The sequence below is a fragment of the Taudactylus pleione genome, unplaced genomic scaffold (assembly GCF_031769625.1).
Source record: "Taudactylus pleione unplaced genomic scaffold, aTauple2 ptg000395l, whole genome shotgun sequence".
In the NCBI taxonomy this organism is placed as follows: Eukaryota; Metazoa; Chordata; class Amphibia; order Anura; family Myobatrachidae; genus Taudactylus; species Taudactylus pleione.
The window spans coordinates 226,920-245,190 of NW_028284796.1; the positions used below are offsets into that span (position 1 = coordinate 226,920).

At 45.0% G+C, this 18,271-nt stretch overlaps 1 protein-coding gene across 1 annotated transcript in view; it reads left to right on the forward strand.

The window, feature by feature from the left end:
* The first annotated feature begins 236 nt into the window (after nucleotides 1-236).
* Nucleotides 237-18,271, forward strand: part of SLC9A9 (solute carrier family 9 member A9) — a 1,019,060-nt gene continuing 1,001,025 nt past the window's right edge. Inside the window, exon 1 of the mRNA XM_088446257.1 lies at nucleotides 237-447. Within this exon, the coding sequence (XP_088302383.1) occupies nucleotides 273-447 (175 nt within the window). The 5' untranslated portion in view covers nucleotides 237-272. The remainder of the gene's footprint in view (nucleotides 448-18,271) is intronic.

Here is an 18,271-nt window from a genome sequence, read left to right on the forward strand (position 1 = left end):
TGTCTCTACACGACTTCTGATAGATGAGCAGCAGCAGCCACTCTGGGTGTTGTAGTTTCGGGTCTGCCAGATATGCTATAGAGCCTGCATGATGGTACCCCCTTAGGAACTACAATTCCCAGCATGCACCGCGTCGTAGGAGCTTCCCAGCTGCAAGCTGCTGATAGCCCCTCCTAGGGTGCCGTTATGTCAGACCTGGTTACTGACACATAAGTTACAATTGTAATGAAAGTAGCCACACAGCCTTTGCAGGAACTGCACCGTTTCTTAACATGGGGGGAGACAAGACACCGAGATCCTCAAAGACCCTGGACCTATTCCAGCATCAGGGAGCTCTGCAGCTGCTGGGCTTCAACTTTTTACTCATCCTAACAATCCTGACTATCTGGCTGTTCAAGAACCGTCGCTTTAGGTTTCTTCACGAAACTGGAGGGGCCATGGTGTATGGTGAGCTTATTCATTTGTAACCCCTTAATGTTCTGTACTGGTATAGACAGAAGTGGGACAGTCGGAGGCAGAGCAGTGATGGTACAGCTTCCAGCAGTGAGGAGGTTAATGTGCTGCTTGCTATGTATGTGCTTCTTTAGTTGCATTGGGTAATAAGCACGTTCCAGGCTGCAGACAGGAAGAAACAGGCTGCATAACAGTCCCATCTGATCTCTGCCACCACAGCAAGTTTCCTATATGTGCTATTAAGGCTGCTTATACAGGGACAAACTAATTCTGTGTTTCACATATGCAGGCTAGGTCTAAAAACACATATGAAATAAAAAATAATAATAATTGTCTCAAAAAAGACTATACATGTGCAAAGCCCAGAGAACCCTGATGACTGTTGCTTTATTTCATCATAGTTATTGAGGGGGGGGGACAGCAGAATTGAGAAATGGAATAGCAGAATTGATGAATAATTGTAGATGATATAAAGGCTAATTCAGTGTGTGTTCTACTGTATCTATGGCTTAGTATGAAGTGACTTTATTTTTTAAATATGTAGCAGAAACTTCAGATTTGCCAAAGAGTACCTGGACGACTATGATATACCAATGTTGTGACCCTTAAGTACCATTATATATTAACATTAATGAAGAGTGTGTTCCGCTAATGGGAAATTTATCTTAAAAGACTTAGGGCGCAATTCAATTGTTTTCTTGCGCCCGATCTCCTTTCTAAAGTAACAGAAGATATCGCGCTGATCACGTCCAATGAGGGCGGGTTTATCCGCGTAAAATGGCTACACCCGACCTAAGTGCTGGACGCGATCGCGAAAAGCGCCGTTTGGCACTTTTGGGTGCGAGCTGAGATGCCGGTGGTGGCAGCTGATCACGCCCGACAGGAGCAACAATTGAATAGCTCAGTCAGGCGCGTAGGTGGCTGCAAACGATTGAATTGCGCCCTCAAGCTCATTCACAAACATTTTTGTACTGAACCATAGTGACTCATTAACAGTAAGTTATTTCTCAAGCAACAAATACATGGACATGACAAAAACGTGAGTGTAAATTGCGGCGAGTCTAAATTAATTGACCCCCTAAATGTATGCCGACGACTCCAAAAAATGAAATGTAGTTAGTACGTCAATAGCTCAACACCATAATGTTGAACATCATAGTGTCGATATGGTCAAAATGTTGATATACCTGAAATGTAAACACGTGAAATTTCATCACAGTTAAATGTCGACGCAGTCAAACAGTCGACAATAGAAATTTAAGGGTTGAAGTTAGGGTTAAAATTAGGTCAAGGCTGTATCTATAATGGGTGCAGGGTGCACCTATATTTTGTAATACTTGCCTCTCCAAAGTCCCGCGTCGGCTGTCGCAGCCCTGCATGAAACGCCTGGAAAATGTCGTTGCCATTTTTCCAGTGTGTTTTGCGCATGCGCAGTGGGGAAATCGCAGTGAAAATGGCGGCCGCGTCTTTTTCCCGGTGACATGCGCAGTAGATTAGTGCCCAGAGTCTACTGCTTCTGTAGGCCGCCGGGGAGAGAGGAGGGAGCCCCGGACAGGGAATGCACACGGGCTCCCTCCTCTCTTAATGCGTTGCTGAATTAGGTGTTGACCATGTGTAACTGTTGACATATTGGCTGTTGGCATTTTAAACATGTCGAAAATTTTGCAAGTCAACATTGTGGTTGCTGACATTCTAAACATGTCGACATTTTGTCTGTGGACATGTGGTACCTGACCACATTATGGTGTCTAGATAATGATTTTCAAAATTGTGATCATTAACAAAACATGCCAAACCCTAATAAATAATATAAATGTATGTATCTATCGGTAGTCGCCATTCCGGTGGTGAGGATACCGGCGGTCAGAAACCTGGCGCCAGAATATGGACAGTAGTCAGAATCCTGGCTGCTGACATCCCGACGATAAGTATTAGGCTTGGGGTTAGGGTTCGGGTAGGGTTTAGGCCCACAGGGATGGGCAATAATGGCCCTACAGCTGTTGATGAATTAGACATGCCAGCATGTCTTGCAACAGTTTTAGCAAGGTCAAATAGCAAAACTGTGGCAGGGCATACTGGGATATGTAGTTCTACAACAGCTGGGGGGGGCGCCTATTGCTTTCCCCTAGGTTAGGAGTAGGCACTAGGGGGAGTTTTAGGGTTAGGCTGCAGGGGGGAGGGTTAGGGTTGGCCTGCGGGAAAGGTGGATTAGGTTTAGGCTGCTGGAAAGAATGATTAGGGTACTTACCTGTAGGCGTCGGGATGCCGCTGTTTGTATTCCAACCGCCGGGATCTCATACCCAACCCGTATCTATCACAATACTGAATAAATTGCACGTTCTATACATTAGAATAAATGATCGGTACTGGGCAATAATCTTTCAATATAGTCCTTCCAAACAAAAAATGGCAGCCAGCACACAATTTGAAAATCAGAAATGTATTCTATAATAACCTGTCCCAGCCTGCCCCTAAATCAGGGGTGGGCAATAGGCATCCCTCCAGCTGTGGGGGGGGGGTGGGGTGGTGGAATGCTCTTATTGCCCACCCCTGCCCTAAATACTGATATTTGGTTTCTAACTCAATTACTGATTCTAACTTATCTCTGTCTTGCCGTAGCTTTGTATGGAGATCAAATACCGTTCTAGCTATAGCCAATCAGCTTCTGTCATTTTACATTTTACAGTCTGTGCTAGAAGAATGACAGAAGCTGACTTTACTCACTCAAGTTTATTTCTCTCCAAATGCTTGATACATCTCCCTGACAGTATGTGTCATCAGTGAGATGTCACAAGGTGTCAGAGTCTATGGGTATTAACTGACCCTGTCTTCCCTTATGTTACTCATTAATTATATATATATCATGCATATATATTTACATGTCACATCTGTGAAAGTCCTGTATAACTTTCATGCATGCAGCTCCTCATATACTGCAATGTCCTGAGACAGGGCCGCAACTAGGGGGGGGCTGGAGGTGCACATTCACCGGGTGCCAGTGACCTCCAGCCCGGCGCTGCAGAGAGGCTCCAAGCCGGGCGCCCGCTGGTAATATTTATTACCAGCGGGCACCCGGCTCCTTCTCTGCAGCGACGCGGTGGAGCCGGAGGCTGGAGTTCTCTCCCTAACTCCAGCTTCCGGCTCTCCCCATGGGCACTATGGGGGAGATGTCATGATGTCTCCCCCATAGTTCCGAGGAGCAGCCGACAGACCGGACGCGACGCTGGATGCAGGAGCAGGGTTCAAGGTAAGTATTTTTTTTTTAATAAGCTGCACTACAGGGGCATTACTATGGGGGCATGGGCAATAATGGGCATTACTAATGGGGCATGAGCACTACAGGGGCATTACCACAGGGGCATTACTGTGGGGGTATGAGCACTACAGGGGCATTACTGTAAGGGCACTACAGGGATATTACTATGGGGGCATGGGCACTACAGGGGCATTACTATGAGAGCATGGGCACTACAGGGGCATTACTATGAAAGCATGGGCACTACAGGGGCATTAATATGGGAGCATGGGCACTACAGGGGCATTAATATGGGGGTATTAACATATGGGCACTACTACAGGGGCATTACTATGGGGTATTAACATATGGGCATTACAATATGGGCACTACTACAGGGGCATTGCTATGGGGGCATTACTATGGGGGCATTATCATATGGGCACTACTACAAGGGCATTACTATATGGGCACTACTTCAGGGGCATTACCTCAGGGGGCATTACTATAGGGGCACTGCTGCAGAGGGAATTACCAGGGGTGGTGCCAAATTACTGTCTTGCCCCTGTTGACAAAAATCCTAGTTTTGGCCCTGCCTGAGAACAATGTTTTCCTGTTTTGTGAACTGTTAAAAATGCCTCCATTTATTATTATGATAGATTCTATTTAGATTAAACTTTTAGACGCTTGATTGAAAGCAAACAGTAATGCCGCCACTGTTCTAACTTGCAGCCATTTGTGGTTGCTGCACTGGGCTACCACTTCCTGTGTTGTTATTCTTCGCAGCCATCAGCACTAATGACTAAGAACATCTTGTTCATTTGTGAAGCATATACAGTGCTGCATTTTAATTACTATAGCTGCATACACACAACGATTTAGTAAACGATTAAATATTGTATATTCCCTTACTGAAAATCATTGAGTTGGTTAGTCTGACTGAACTACAAACGTGAATGCGCATGCATTGTTTTAACTCAGAAAGTGAATGATTTTTTAAACGATTGAATGATAAACAATATAGTTATCGATAATCGTTAAAAAAATTGTTGTGTGTGTATGCACCTTAAGGCTTTCGAGGAATCTCACTGGAACAACAGTTAATTCACAATGAGCCACCTATTATATTTTGCACATCAACTTTTCTGCAACATTAATCAAACCGGAAACGGTGTCACATAATGACATTTCTAGGTTGTTCTTATTTAAATAAACTTTTTTTAAAAATATTCCTCTAGAACTGTCAGTTCAGTTGCATTCATTAGCTTCGGGGTTTGTACATAATGGTTTTGAAAAACGTACATAATGGTTTTGAAAAACGGCTAATTAAACTGTAGTTTATACCTAATAATTGGCCCTCTCTTTAACACAGCATGTTGAGGAATGTGTCTTAAAACTCTTCCTTCCCTGCGCTGCCCAGCCTGGGAGCTGGTAATTCATTAATACAGGTGGATCCATGCTTGTGGTTTCACTGTTGTAGCGACTGACTAGCACTGGGGCTTGTTATAATATTTCCAGATATGGCCACACTTTATTTTAATTTTATTTTTTCATATATTTTTTATTGGGTGCCTGGCCTGGATGCCATGAGACAGATATGCCGCTCTGCAGTCTAATTTCTCTATTTGCCATTTTGAGAGACTTCACCCACCTTCCATCCATGCAACTCCAGTCTGGGCTCAACTCCAACATGTCAGTGATCGGTGCAACTCCCACACTGCTTGCAACCTTAATATGGGCTATAGTGGAACCAACATCTGCCCCGACATACTTTGAGGTGTCCTTTAGGCCTTATCACATCCCCAACCAACAGTATGGACTTGCCCATGGTGATCCGCAGATGCCTGCAGAACAGCCAGAAACCATGGGTAACTTTGAGGGTGACCACCACCTGTAATCGGGCCCAGTGGCTGCAGGATTCGAGTTCCACACAAATTAACCCTCATCACAAGTTGAGCAGCTGTATCCTGGATGAAAACACTCACTTTGGGAAATGAGGTAGGTAGGATCCTCTTTTCTCTTACTGGAGCGTTCCTGGTGAAAAGAGCAGTGCCTTAAAGTCTTCTCTCAATCCTCCTGTCTTGAGAAGATCTGGTGTGATTAAGTCCTAGCTCTTTCTCCTGCATCTTCACTGCTGCACCCATTCACATTAGTGTCTGAGCTAAACACACTGTTCTGTTACAACCTCCTGCAGCTGCCCCATCCTTTGTTAACAAGACTAGTGTACCCTTTTCCCCCTAGGACTCATGTTTGAATGTATTCATAGTGTGGTCTACTTGGCAGCAGTGGACTCATTTATTTGTAGTCCTTTGGAATTGGATGGTTAAGCAGCTATTGACGATGACCTTACAGATGTGTATTCGTACATCTAGCCTCAAAACGCCATGCAGCGCAACTTGCCTGGCGAGAGTGTGCCGTCAGGTCGCGTGCAACTCTGCTAACGTCTGTCATCTTTTTTTGCGAAAATGCGTCTAAGTTGCAATGAGATGTGACTAAGACAGACCAGCAGACTGTGCTGATTAACTTTATATGTGACACTTGCATATCTCAGTGCTCCTGAGTCTGTATATGAAGCACATCGGAACTTGGAATGAAAAAAGCTGCGGCGCTATATTTTATCACTTCGTATACAGATTCAGAGACTCAGTCGTACACAGATATACAAGTTTCACACATCAAATTAATCCGCATGCTCTGCTGCTGCGTGCTAGTCGCATCGCATTACAACTTAGACACATTTAAAAAAAAAAAAAAATGCCCAGCGCTAGCAGAGCCTCACTGGAGCGCCAAGGGGAGCTCTTTAGCGCGACTAAAGCAAAGATATGTAAGGACACATCTGTACATGTTGGGTTACAAATGTTGCTTGCTTGCTTACGCTACAATGCATAGGCAAAACTAGACATTTGGTAATGGGTGGTCCCAGTTCCAACTGACAGAATCCCTGATGCATCTTTAGAGTTCTGTTGCTATAGAGGTTTTCTTACCCAAGCTCATTAGTGTGGCCGTTTCCACTTGAAAAGTGCAATATGGCAGCATTGAGGAGGGTCTTCATCTGCATCCAATGCTGGCCTGGGTCCCTCCAAACAGTAAAGCCACAATTCACATTATGATACATAGTAGTGGCCACAGTTCATAGTATATCAAAAAGTACTGCCCCCATTCATATTATGCCGAACAGTAGTCTACAAAATTGACATTATGCCAAACAGTAGTGCCCATACTTCATATTACTGTATGCCAAAGAGCACTGACCCTTTTATACTCTACCAGACAGTAATGCCCACAGTACATATTATGTCAAACAATAGTGCCCACAGTTTACATAACACAGATTGTAATATATATGCTCAGACAGCAAGACCTGCTGGTACACAGAGTAGGGAAGCATACCAGTTTTTCCTATCAAACCCGTTCGCCATAGCATCTACATGTACCAGTACTATCCTATGTATAGCAAATGGCAAACCCAGCCGACCATGATGCTGTATCCTATATCAAGCCTTTAATGTATGATTTAGATTTGCTTTCTATGTATAATTAGCGGCATATACAGCCTTATCAAAATGCTAGCATACTACATGCAGCAGTGCATTTAATATGATTAAGGTGTTATAAAAAGATATATCAAAGTAAAATCTGACACATTACATGCCTTACACACTTATAACTGATGTAAAGGGAACATAGTACACTTGGTGATGACTATTATAGGTAATATAATAATGCATGAGGGCATACAACCAAAGTGCCTCTGTAGCAGTATGCTTCATACCCTCAATCAAGGGCAGAACTACCAGTGGTGCAGCAGGTGCATTACACCAGTGTCCCTGGGAACTCCATTTGCAACACATCGCTAGCCACACGCCGAGTAGCTGGTTGTGAGGTTGGTGAATGGGTTCCATCTGCTGTGTACTGTATGGCTGTACAATAAAGTCTGAAGATCTGGCAAGGTCAGTATTGCAGTCCATAATGTTTGGAAGGGTTTTGTATTACACTACAAAACAAAATAAGCTAGTTTGTGATGAATATATATTTATTTTGTCAAATCAACATGTTTTGCACTTACACATATTGTTTACAAATAAATTGAGTTTTTTGATTTCCTTAAATTTTACAGTACAGTTGGATTGCATTCAGAACTCTGGGGTTGACAAACTATGTTCTTCAATACCTGTTGTCTGTCATGGCCAGGGTTTCTCGGCATGGTAGTCACCTGGTATTACCTGTGAGGTCGTTATGGCGGGGGGTCTCTGGCAGCGGTGCTGGTGTTTGGCGAGGGGCATTGGCTGGTTCTGTGCAGGCACATTGTCACTAGGCCTGGTGAGTTCTGGCGGTGTTTCTGTTCCATTGGCATGGGTGCCGCCATCTTGCCTGCGGCCATGTGATTCCGGCTGTCCAATCCTGGTAGGTCATGTGCTCATTCCAGCCAGTAACAGCGTGGCACTGAGTATTTAGGAAGGTCCAGAGCCTTCCTTCCTTTGCCAGTGCAACGTGTTTCTCACCTGCGGCTGAGAGAGAGAGTACCTGTGCCTTACCGCCTCCCTGTCTGTTACGCTACTAGCCTGAACCTTGCCTGCTCCAACTTGCTGGATTTACCCTGCACCCTACACATACCTTTTCACCTGCCTGAGTACCTGAACCTGCACCTTGCCTCCCTTCACTCCCAGCTGGACTTCATTACCTCAGCCTGCATTTGTTACAGCTCATCATACCTGCACTCTGTTACAGCTCACCATATTATTTACTGAACTGTTCCTGCCTGTCACTATCTGGACATTTCCCATTAACCCCCACTACAGTTATCAAGTGCACTTTAATGCTATACCTGGACTTTTTATTTGCCATTCCCATGTCTTCTAAGTCACTTATTAAAAACTCCACTTTTTCATTTAAGTCGGCTTCTGTGTCTGCTCCTATCATGACCCCGGGTCCACAACAGAACCTCACAGTTTGCACTGGCCCCATGGATCCGGCCATGGAACAGGAGTCTGGAGTGGATTTATTTAATTGTATTGCTGGTCGTTTAGAAAACCTGGAAGCTATGCAACATCAAATGGCCCAGTTCCTACAGGAGATGTCTAAACACCAAGATACTCTGCAAACCTTGTTAATCACCCCTGGGGTATCAGCAACTTCACCTTCTCCTGTGCCTGGTAATACAGGGACCAGGGTATCCCCTCGTCTACATCTACCCATGCCAAGCAAATTTGACGGCAATCCTAAGCTCTGTCGTGTTTTTTTAAATCAGTGTAATATACACTTTACATTACTGCCTGATAACTTCCCCACCGCTAGAACCAAAGTGGCATACATCGTATCCTTGCTGACCGGCTAGGCTCTGGATTGGGCCTCCCCACTCTGGGAGTGTTCAGACTCGCTGCTGGATAATTATACAGACTTTGTATCTTCATTCAGGAAGATTTTCGATGAACCTGGACGCACAGTGTCCGCATCGTCCAGCATCATGACCCTGAGACAAGGAACCCGTCCTGTCAGCCAATATGTCGTACAGTTTAAAATTTTGGCATCAGAGCTTAAGTGGAATGAGGAGGCCCTCACCTCAGCCTTTTGCCATGGTCTGTCCGACCGATTAAAAGATGATCTGATTACCTGTGAGCTTTCTACCAAATGAAATGATATGATCTCACTCTGCAACAAAATTGACCTACGCTTCAGAGAATGTCAAGCTGAAAAGCACAGAACTGACCGGCAAAGGTCATTTACGTCTCCCTTGCTTACCTGTCTACCCCATCCTCCTATAGATGAGGAGACTTCTAAGTCCCTTATTAAAAACTCCACTTTTTCATTTAAGTCTGCTTCTGTGTCTGCTCCTATCACCACCCCGGGTCCACAACAATTTCAGAACCTCACATTGTCATTGTTTTGCCTAAACATACTTTTAGCAAAGACTGGATGTATGTTTTTGGTCATTATCTTGCTGTAGTATGAAACTATGACCAATAAGGAGGGTGCCTGGAAGGGGTGGCATATTGCACCAGGATGTTGTAGTAGCGTTTAGAATCCATGGTTCCTTCGATTTTTACAGTCACCAATCGCACCACCACTGAAACTTCCCCAGACCATAATGGAACCTCAGTGATCACAATTAGCGTTTTTTACCCGGTATTAAGGACTGGGGACTCCCTTTTATAAAAGAGCTGGGTCCCCGGGGACACATTGTGCCGCTGCCAATCCCTGTCAGGCTGTCAGGAAATGGGCGCAGCACAGCGTGTCTTTGGTGACACGGCCCAGCCGCCCTGCACACATTGCTAAAAGCACCACTGTCAATCAAATAGGTGCCGGTTGTGAGCCAGTTTGGCTGCCGGTCCGCGAGCTCTATCAGCAGTGGCTGCTGGTCCGTGAGCTCCGATTGGCTTGTGCGCGGCGCCAGATTTGTATAACAGCAGCACTATTTTCAAGGGTTGCACTGAGTGCCGTGGGCTGGTGCGGCTGTCTGTTGATTCGAGTGTGGGGGGCCAGGTAGCAGATGAGGTCTGCTAGCGGGACACAGTTAGGTAAGAGGCTGCTCGGGAGGGGGGATGCATAATATATAAGGGGCATTACTGCGTGGCATGATGTGTAAAGGCCGAGTATGGCTGTGTCGCATAATTTGTAATGGGCATTACTGTGTGGCATAATGTGTAAAGACCAGGCATTATTGTGTGGCATAATGTGTAAAGGGCATTACTGCGTGGCATAATCTGTAAAGGCCGGGCACTGCTGTGAGGCATAATGTGTAAAGGGCATTAATGTGCAAAGGTCGGGCATGACTGTGTGGCATCATTTGTTAGGGGTATTACTGCATGGCATAATGTGTAAAGACCGGGCATTACTGTGTGGAATAATGTGTAAAGGGCATTACTGCATGGCATAAATGTGTTATAAGGGGCACTACTGTGTGACATAACGTGAATAAGGCCTACTATACAGTGAAAAGCTAAAACAGCCACCCCAGTCGTGGGCCGCAGTGACCAGCATGGCATGGAATGTATTCACACTGCAGGGAGAGCTTGAGGGCAAGCTGGGCACGCCCCCTACAGTGATGAAAAGGGGACGCATCTCAAGGACACGTCCCAGTTTTCTAAAGGACCACACCCCTTTTTTGCTCGCACGCCTAAGCTGCGCGGAGTATCCCTTTATCAAAGGCGCCCCCTGCCTGCCCTAACAAGATGACTAGGGCATTGTATCTACATCCCGGTAGTTTTTAATATTTATATATCACCTCAGAAAATGGTTACGTTCTAGGATATACCACATATATCCTTCGATAAATATGCCTAAAGCATTATTCATAGGCTAACCATACTATCCCTTTTAAAACGGGACACTCATGAATTAATTACACAGTGGCTGACTGACTTCAAGCCTGGATTTCACCTGGTTTTAATGAGCCACAGAACCAGTGTAATCCATGAGTTTTCCAGTTTAAGGGATGTTATGGTAATCCTACTTATTCACTATGGGTTTTATGTACAGACAAGTCATATCACCTGTAAGATCATGGAGGCATTAAACATGCATTTAAGGGGCATGTGGATATACCTGATGCTGTTGGGGGTATCAGATGGGCATTTTAGGGGCATGTGGGCATGTGTGGTGGCATATGGGGAGCTCTAAAGCATAAATTATGATGGGACCCAGAAATGGTAAGATAGGACCCCAATTTTTAAAGTGGAGGGTCCCTGGGACCCACATATTTTGTCTTTCAGCACGATCACTGAAGCTCCTTCATGCTCTGTGTGGGCTGAATGCAAGCAGGAAGTATGCACTCGCCTGTCACACGATGAACAAAGCATATTCTCAGAATAATTTAGCCTGATCTTATAAGTGGACTTTGCAGCAACTCCTCTCGATGGTGATTCTCCCTCTGAGTTGGGAGCAAGTAACTCTGCACCATGACAAACCATGTTGCAATACAAGGGGTGCAAATATATTTAATTACAGATGTGTCCACATACATCCTAGTCTCATTGTGCGTTATACAGCACTTCTAGTCGCGCCATGCCATGGCGAGACTCTGCAGCGCTGAGCGTTTTTTTCCATCGACTTTTTACCTTCAAATGCATCTTATTAGCTCAGCGATGCGAATAATACAAGCAGCTTGTGCTAATTAAAAAGATTTGCGGCATGCCTATATTCTGTGTTACTGCGGGTGTATCTGCATGTGAAACGCTACGTTAGTGTCGCAGCCACTGACACTGACGTAGCATTCGCATGCAGATACACCCACAGTCACACAGATCTAAGCGTGCCGCACATAGCTGTGTGAATAAGACGCATTTGAAGGTGAAAAGTAGCACGAAAATACGCTTGCAGCTACCTAGAGACATAGCGCTCACACGTTGTGTAACATGACTTGTAGCGCACAGAGGATAGATGCGCACAGAGGATAGATGTATTTGCATACAGGTTAAATACTGGCTGCTGTTACATGTAGCCCACAGATGCTAGACAGCTTCATTTTTACATTGCAATTTATATTTCAGTTTGGCAAAGATCCTCTCAAATCTAAATCTCTTTACACATTTTAAGTCTCCACCAACAGCAGTGCAGCATGATTTAGCCAAGGTGCAAAGTACTTGATCTTTTTTGTTTAGCTCCCAACTCAGGGGACTGTTTCTATGTCTTGTGCTAACCATGCCGCCTTCTTTATTGGTCTAATGTGGCCATCAGTCAGGCACTGGAGGTCAGGTAACTTTTTTTTTTTTTTTTTTTTCTACCTTGGAGGCTGAACAAGCTTTGGAGGATTTCACCATAATAACAACCCCTGTAGACACTCCTCTGTGCCATTATTGTTTTGTATTCCTCCACTACAGCTAGAGTGTTTGGAAATGGCTTCCTCTCAACCAACTCTTCTCTTTCCAATTGACAGCGAAACCAGGCATGGCTGCCCACTTTCCCCACACATCTTTGACGTAGCCATTTTGAATAATCACAGGCCCTTTAATTTAAAGATCACATCATAAACTCTGCCTATTCATAGATGACATGCTGATCTTTGCTGCCTAGCCCAAGACACTGATACCGGCCAATCAGTCTGATTCTTATTCCACTGTCAAATATTATACACTACATAAGTCCAAAACTGAAGTTCTTCTCATTAACATTCCACCAAATTTGTTGCTAACACTTTAGGCTATATATAAATTGTTTGCGGCAAACTACATCTACATCTTTGAGTTATTTGGGCATCTTAATTCTAGCCAAAGAGGTCCTGTTACATTGTAACTATCACCTTCTTTTGCACAAATTGGAATACTTCATGAGGTATTGGATGGACTATGAAGTTTCTTGGATGGGAAGACTGGTAACCATTAAAACTATGGGCCTAATTCAGACCCGCTCGTGAGTGCTCGCAAGCGGGTTGATGTTGGCCCAGTGCCCATGCGCACGATGGAGGCGGCTCCGTTGTGCGCATGCGCGAGACCCGGATAGCGACGGGCAAGCCGTTGCTCCGGGTCTCGCTACAAAGGGGGTGTGTTGTCGATGGTGAGTGACAGCACGCCCCCTTTGGTGGGCGTGCCGGGGGAGTGGCTGCCCAGACGAAGGCGTTCCCATGGGAGCGCCTACCGTCTGGGGCCGGCCCCACTGACATCACAAGTGATGTCAGCGGGAGTGCCTTTGGCTCTGATGGAGCCGAAAGCACTCCAGGGCTTGCTGCAACGAGACCCTACCACAAGGGTTTCGTCGCAAGCCCGATAGTCGCGATGGTCTTGACCATCGTGACCATCTTTTTGGCCGCTCGCTATAGCTGTGGGTGGTCACCCACAGCTATGTGAGCGGCCTGTAGGCCGCTGTATAAAAGAGAAGGACGGCCCTGATTCAGAGCGAGCGCTCTGTCAGAGTGTCCGGCTCTGGATCTGGGCCTATGTTCCTTCTTTATTTATGAAGGTCTTCTATTTCCAGACTGCCACAATTTCATGGTTCAATAAATTCTCTGCCATCCTTACAAGGTGGATTTGGAAAAACAATAAAATATATGATGCTTCCTAAAACCATAGGTGGGCTGGCATTCCCTACTTGGGATTGGATGTTTCCTCACTACACAAACCCTGGGTAATTTGGGATTTTGGATTGCATGGTATCTATCCACTTCCAAATATGTTATGGTTCCCACCACAAGCTTTCCACCAGGGTATGGCTGGGGCTTCATTTGGCACGTTTGAATGTGTCTGCGATTTTTGCCACTTTCTCCCTGCTCTCTGCTAACCTCTCACAGTGAAGTTTTATATAGCTCCTGATTCTGAATATCAATTTGTCCAATTAGGCTCACTTTATTATATGATAGCTCCCTCATATCATTAACTCAACTTCAGGTACAATTTACCCTACCTTCCACAGATTTCAGTTAGAGATGTGCAGGCTCGGATTAGCTTGGATTTTTCCGCCAAACTCGTATTTTTCCCACCAAAAATCGGGTCTCAGAAAGAGGCAAAACATCTTTCCTGGACAAAAGTCGCAACGCTGGGATCACGCAGTTGCAGCAAGGAGGTGTCTAACACGAGTCCTTCTGCATTTACATTTTAGATGGACGGAATTGCACAGTCGCTGGTGTGCGGCTCTGTCCGTCTCTGAATCGGGCACTGCTTTCACTCTCTTCCCCATTTGCAATCCTCCCCCTGTGTTTTACCGTCCCTCACTGCTTGACTTATGTCCTATAATCATAGAGGTGGGATTACTCTCTAGTATGATTTTTGCTCTCTGAACACTTCTCTGACAAACTTTCTGCCCATTTAAAGGGTTAGGATTGGACCCTGAAATCTTAAGTTGTAACTTGTAACCTCCTCATTGGTTTTAAAATGTTAAATTCAATAGTTATGTGCAGATGTTCATTAAGTTGGTTCATTAAATGTATTTAACTCTGGAGAGGTGGCACAAAATATTTCCTTCCCAGACTCTGGACACATTTTTTGTAGTTAACCAATGATCCAGTTTCTCTGGAGGGCAATAGAACATCTTGCCCTTACTGCCTTAGGCGTCAACATCTTGCCCTTACTGCCTTAGGCGTCGTTTGCCCATTGACACAGGTATTATATTTATTCTGTCTACCATTCCCCAACACCATAGGTACGTTCTGAACCACATACTTCTTGCCACAATGGTGGCTATTGTCCAACTATGCAAACATCTTCCCCACTCTCCATGGTTATCTGTAATAATAACGGACTTTAAAATAGAGGTGCTAGGTGTACGTATTCTACTACTCGCTCCTTTCCTCTGATGTCTGTTATGGAAGGGCCAGAGAAAAATGTACCTCCATAAGCTCATTTGTTTGCATGCATGTCAGTAGAGTATACAGTATGTGCCCTATCTCTGACCGTTTAATTACTGAAACTTATTAGTCCCAAGTTACATTCAATGTGTTTAAGGATGTGATCATGTGTGCATCTTGTCTGCTTGTGATTATTGTATCCCTCCCCCAATGGTTTCCACTTATTTACCTTCCCCTCCGCTTTTTTTTGTACTCCTGTATATTTTGAAAATTAATAAATAAAAAACTAATGTACAAAAAAAAATTAAAAACAGTATTTTTTATTTAATGTTATGGATGTAAGAGCACTCATCTTGTTTAACCAATAACGAAACTGGGGTCCCAGCATTGGTCTCACTATTGCTATATGGCCGTTTCCCGTAATAAAGTATTAAACTCTCATCTACATTGGCAGAGTTAACAGTACAACATTGTCAGCTATGTGTTTATTCAGTTGTTGGTACAAGTGGGATGGTTCACCTGTGGGTGTCTCCCAAAATAGCCTTACTAGGGGAAAATATTATTCCAGTACCTTACAGCATGTGGGTTAAGAAACCAATCGCAGCCACAGAATCTTTTTCTGTGGTCACATCATTAAATAATTATCAATCCGTTTCTGAACCACCTATTTAAGGATACATACCAATGCACTGGAATAATACACTTGGGGCCTTGGTCAAAAACATTTTGAGCAACATTATATTATCACACATATAATGAACACTAGGTTAGAGCACTTAGCAAATTTTCCCTTAATCCAAAATGTTCATATTCTTTACAAACAAGGAAGGACGCACACTGCAACGCACAAACCACTGCTCTGTTTATTTCAAAAGATACATGCCGAGCATTTTAATACAGAGTGCTGTGGCCACACATCTGGCAATTTTGGCATACGGTTTGGCTGACCTAAAAGCTTCACTTACAGTAAGGATCCAGACATCTGTAATCCTACCTGCCTGCTGCTGATTGCATAATCGTGTTCTATTTCACATGCTGCAGCTCTAGAGCAGGGTTTCTCAAACTGTTTTGCCCTGGGATCCCGCCTGATAATAATAAATTATTACAGGACACCAGCAAGTTACCGCAGAATGGCTGCCAAACATGCGTGGTCAGCAGACCCTGTATGCACAATAGCGCTGCAGAGGCACAAAACAGAAGTGAAGTGACCTCTTAATTCAATCACTTCATTTCTTACACATTGCAGGGACAAACTCATTTCAGTGCCCTTAACCCTGTATTTGTTTATTTATGCAAATGTTAAGTTTATACCCCATGTAAAGGCTTTGTGGGTGGTAATGAGAGCAGATGGTGACCGTGTTAGGCAGAGAGTGGCAGTGGGAGGCAGGAAATTGTAGAGGGTGACAGAGGGATGCAGAGAGACAGAGGGATGCTGGGAGTTGCATGAAGTGGCGTAAGTTCATACCAGACGCCCGGAGACAAGTTATAATCTGGTACCTCCCCCCCCGTCACAGCCGCTGACACTGTAATGTAGCAATTCGCATGCAGACAGGCTGTAGATAGACAAAGGCAGCAGCTGATGGTCTGACATGGAGCTCTCCACTAGTGTATGGTGGCTTCTCAGGTGCCAGGAAGAGGTGCCATGTATTGGGCGGCAGTGACGGTACACTCCGGGTACATAGTTACAGCCCTAAGTGGGTTGAATATATTGTGGGCAATGGAGGAGGTGCCCCTTCAGAGCTGCAGCCCGGCGGCACGTGACTCCATTGTCTCCCATAGTTGGGATGACGGGAATGGCAAACAGTGGCATAGGGTGACACGGAAGGCAGTGGGTGAAGGGGTAGTGGCAGAGGCAGTGGGGGGGGCAGAGATAGGCAGAGAGTGCCAGTGGGTGATGGAGAAGCAGTGGGTGACGGGGTCACAGGAAACAGGGGCAAAGGCAGAGGGTGACTGGGAGAGGCAATGGGAGGTAGTGGGTGACAGGGGAGGCAGTGGGTCACTGGGGAGAGGCAATTCGTTACAGGGAGAGCCAGAGGGTGTTTATTAATGTGTGCAGCCTGTCCCCTTTTCTATTTAATGTGTTCTTTAATTAATTTGTTTCATGTCTCCTTACATTACTGTTAAAGGAGCCTGGTGGGTGCAGCAGGTTACCCGTCCACAGCGCAGTGGGCAAAATCAATAACAGGCGGTTACTGACGGTAAGAGGGAATTCCCTTAGACACCAAGATCCAGTGGGATCAAAGTAATCTGTGAACGCTTGGCGAGGTCATCTGGTCACACCGATGTACCCCGGGGCGGCGCATCGGGAGTTAACGCACATCATTGCTGTGGCTGGCAGAGAAGTTCCGGGTCATGGCAGATCAAACACTTCTTCAAGATCAATTTTTATTTAACCACCTGCGTGGTTTAAAACATTTGAAATTGGTGCCCAGCACCTGCACGGTCCATTTAAAGATGGCACCATGGCACAGTGCCTCAGTACCCATGTGGATCGGGGGTCTCTGGCCACAATGGGACATATGAGTAACCGTCAGGTTACTCAGGATGTCAGAAAAATCACGCTGCCGGGGTAGTGAAGCTGCATCCAAGGACGCAGCCATTGGCTTTGGCACACCTAGAAAATGGGGCCCCTGTTTTCAGGAACGCTTCCTGTCACCGCCCCCAACCGCTAGTAGCATGTCAACCATGCTGCAACATTTGGGTCACTGAGAGCGACATCACATCCCCAGATCTACACACGCGCAGAGCAGCTTCTGGATATGCACAGATCTCAAAGTGGGGGAGCACAACAATCATTAGGAGAGAAGAAGGAAACCTTTGAAATGTACTTTTGACACAATCGCCAAAGTGATGGGAGAACCACTTCCGGTGACGCGATCACGATCTGCTTTAAAAGGAGAACTGACCCTTTCCTGCACACAGCCTTGATAAAGAGCTATACAGCTCGAAACGCATCGGTGTGCAGTACATCAGCAACTTTTAAGCCTGTGAGTGTCTGTTCCAGGGTGCTGTTCGGAACCCCTGTTTCCTTACCTGTAAGAGACACTCACCTCCTACATATGGTATGGACTATTGTGTTTTTTTATCCAGAAAGAACAATCAGGACACAGTAATTGTATTTTCCCATGGCACTGGAGTCCCATGATTAACATATTGGAATAATTGTATTCATCACCCTACGCATGTTGCAGCTTTATACTCATATGCACTTTAATTAGTGTTAATATTGCTGCTATACTACATGCACTTTATTTTTAGTGTTTGTATTTAATTGTGTTTTATGCCATTTTTTATTGTGTGATATGAGTTTATCTTGTATATGTTACTCATTAAATTTTTTACAGAATAAAATATAATTTGCCATAGACCAT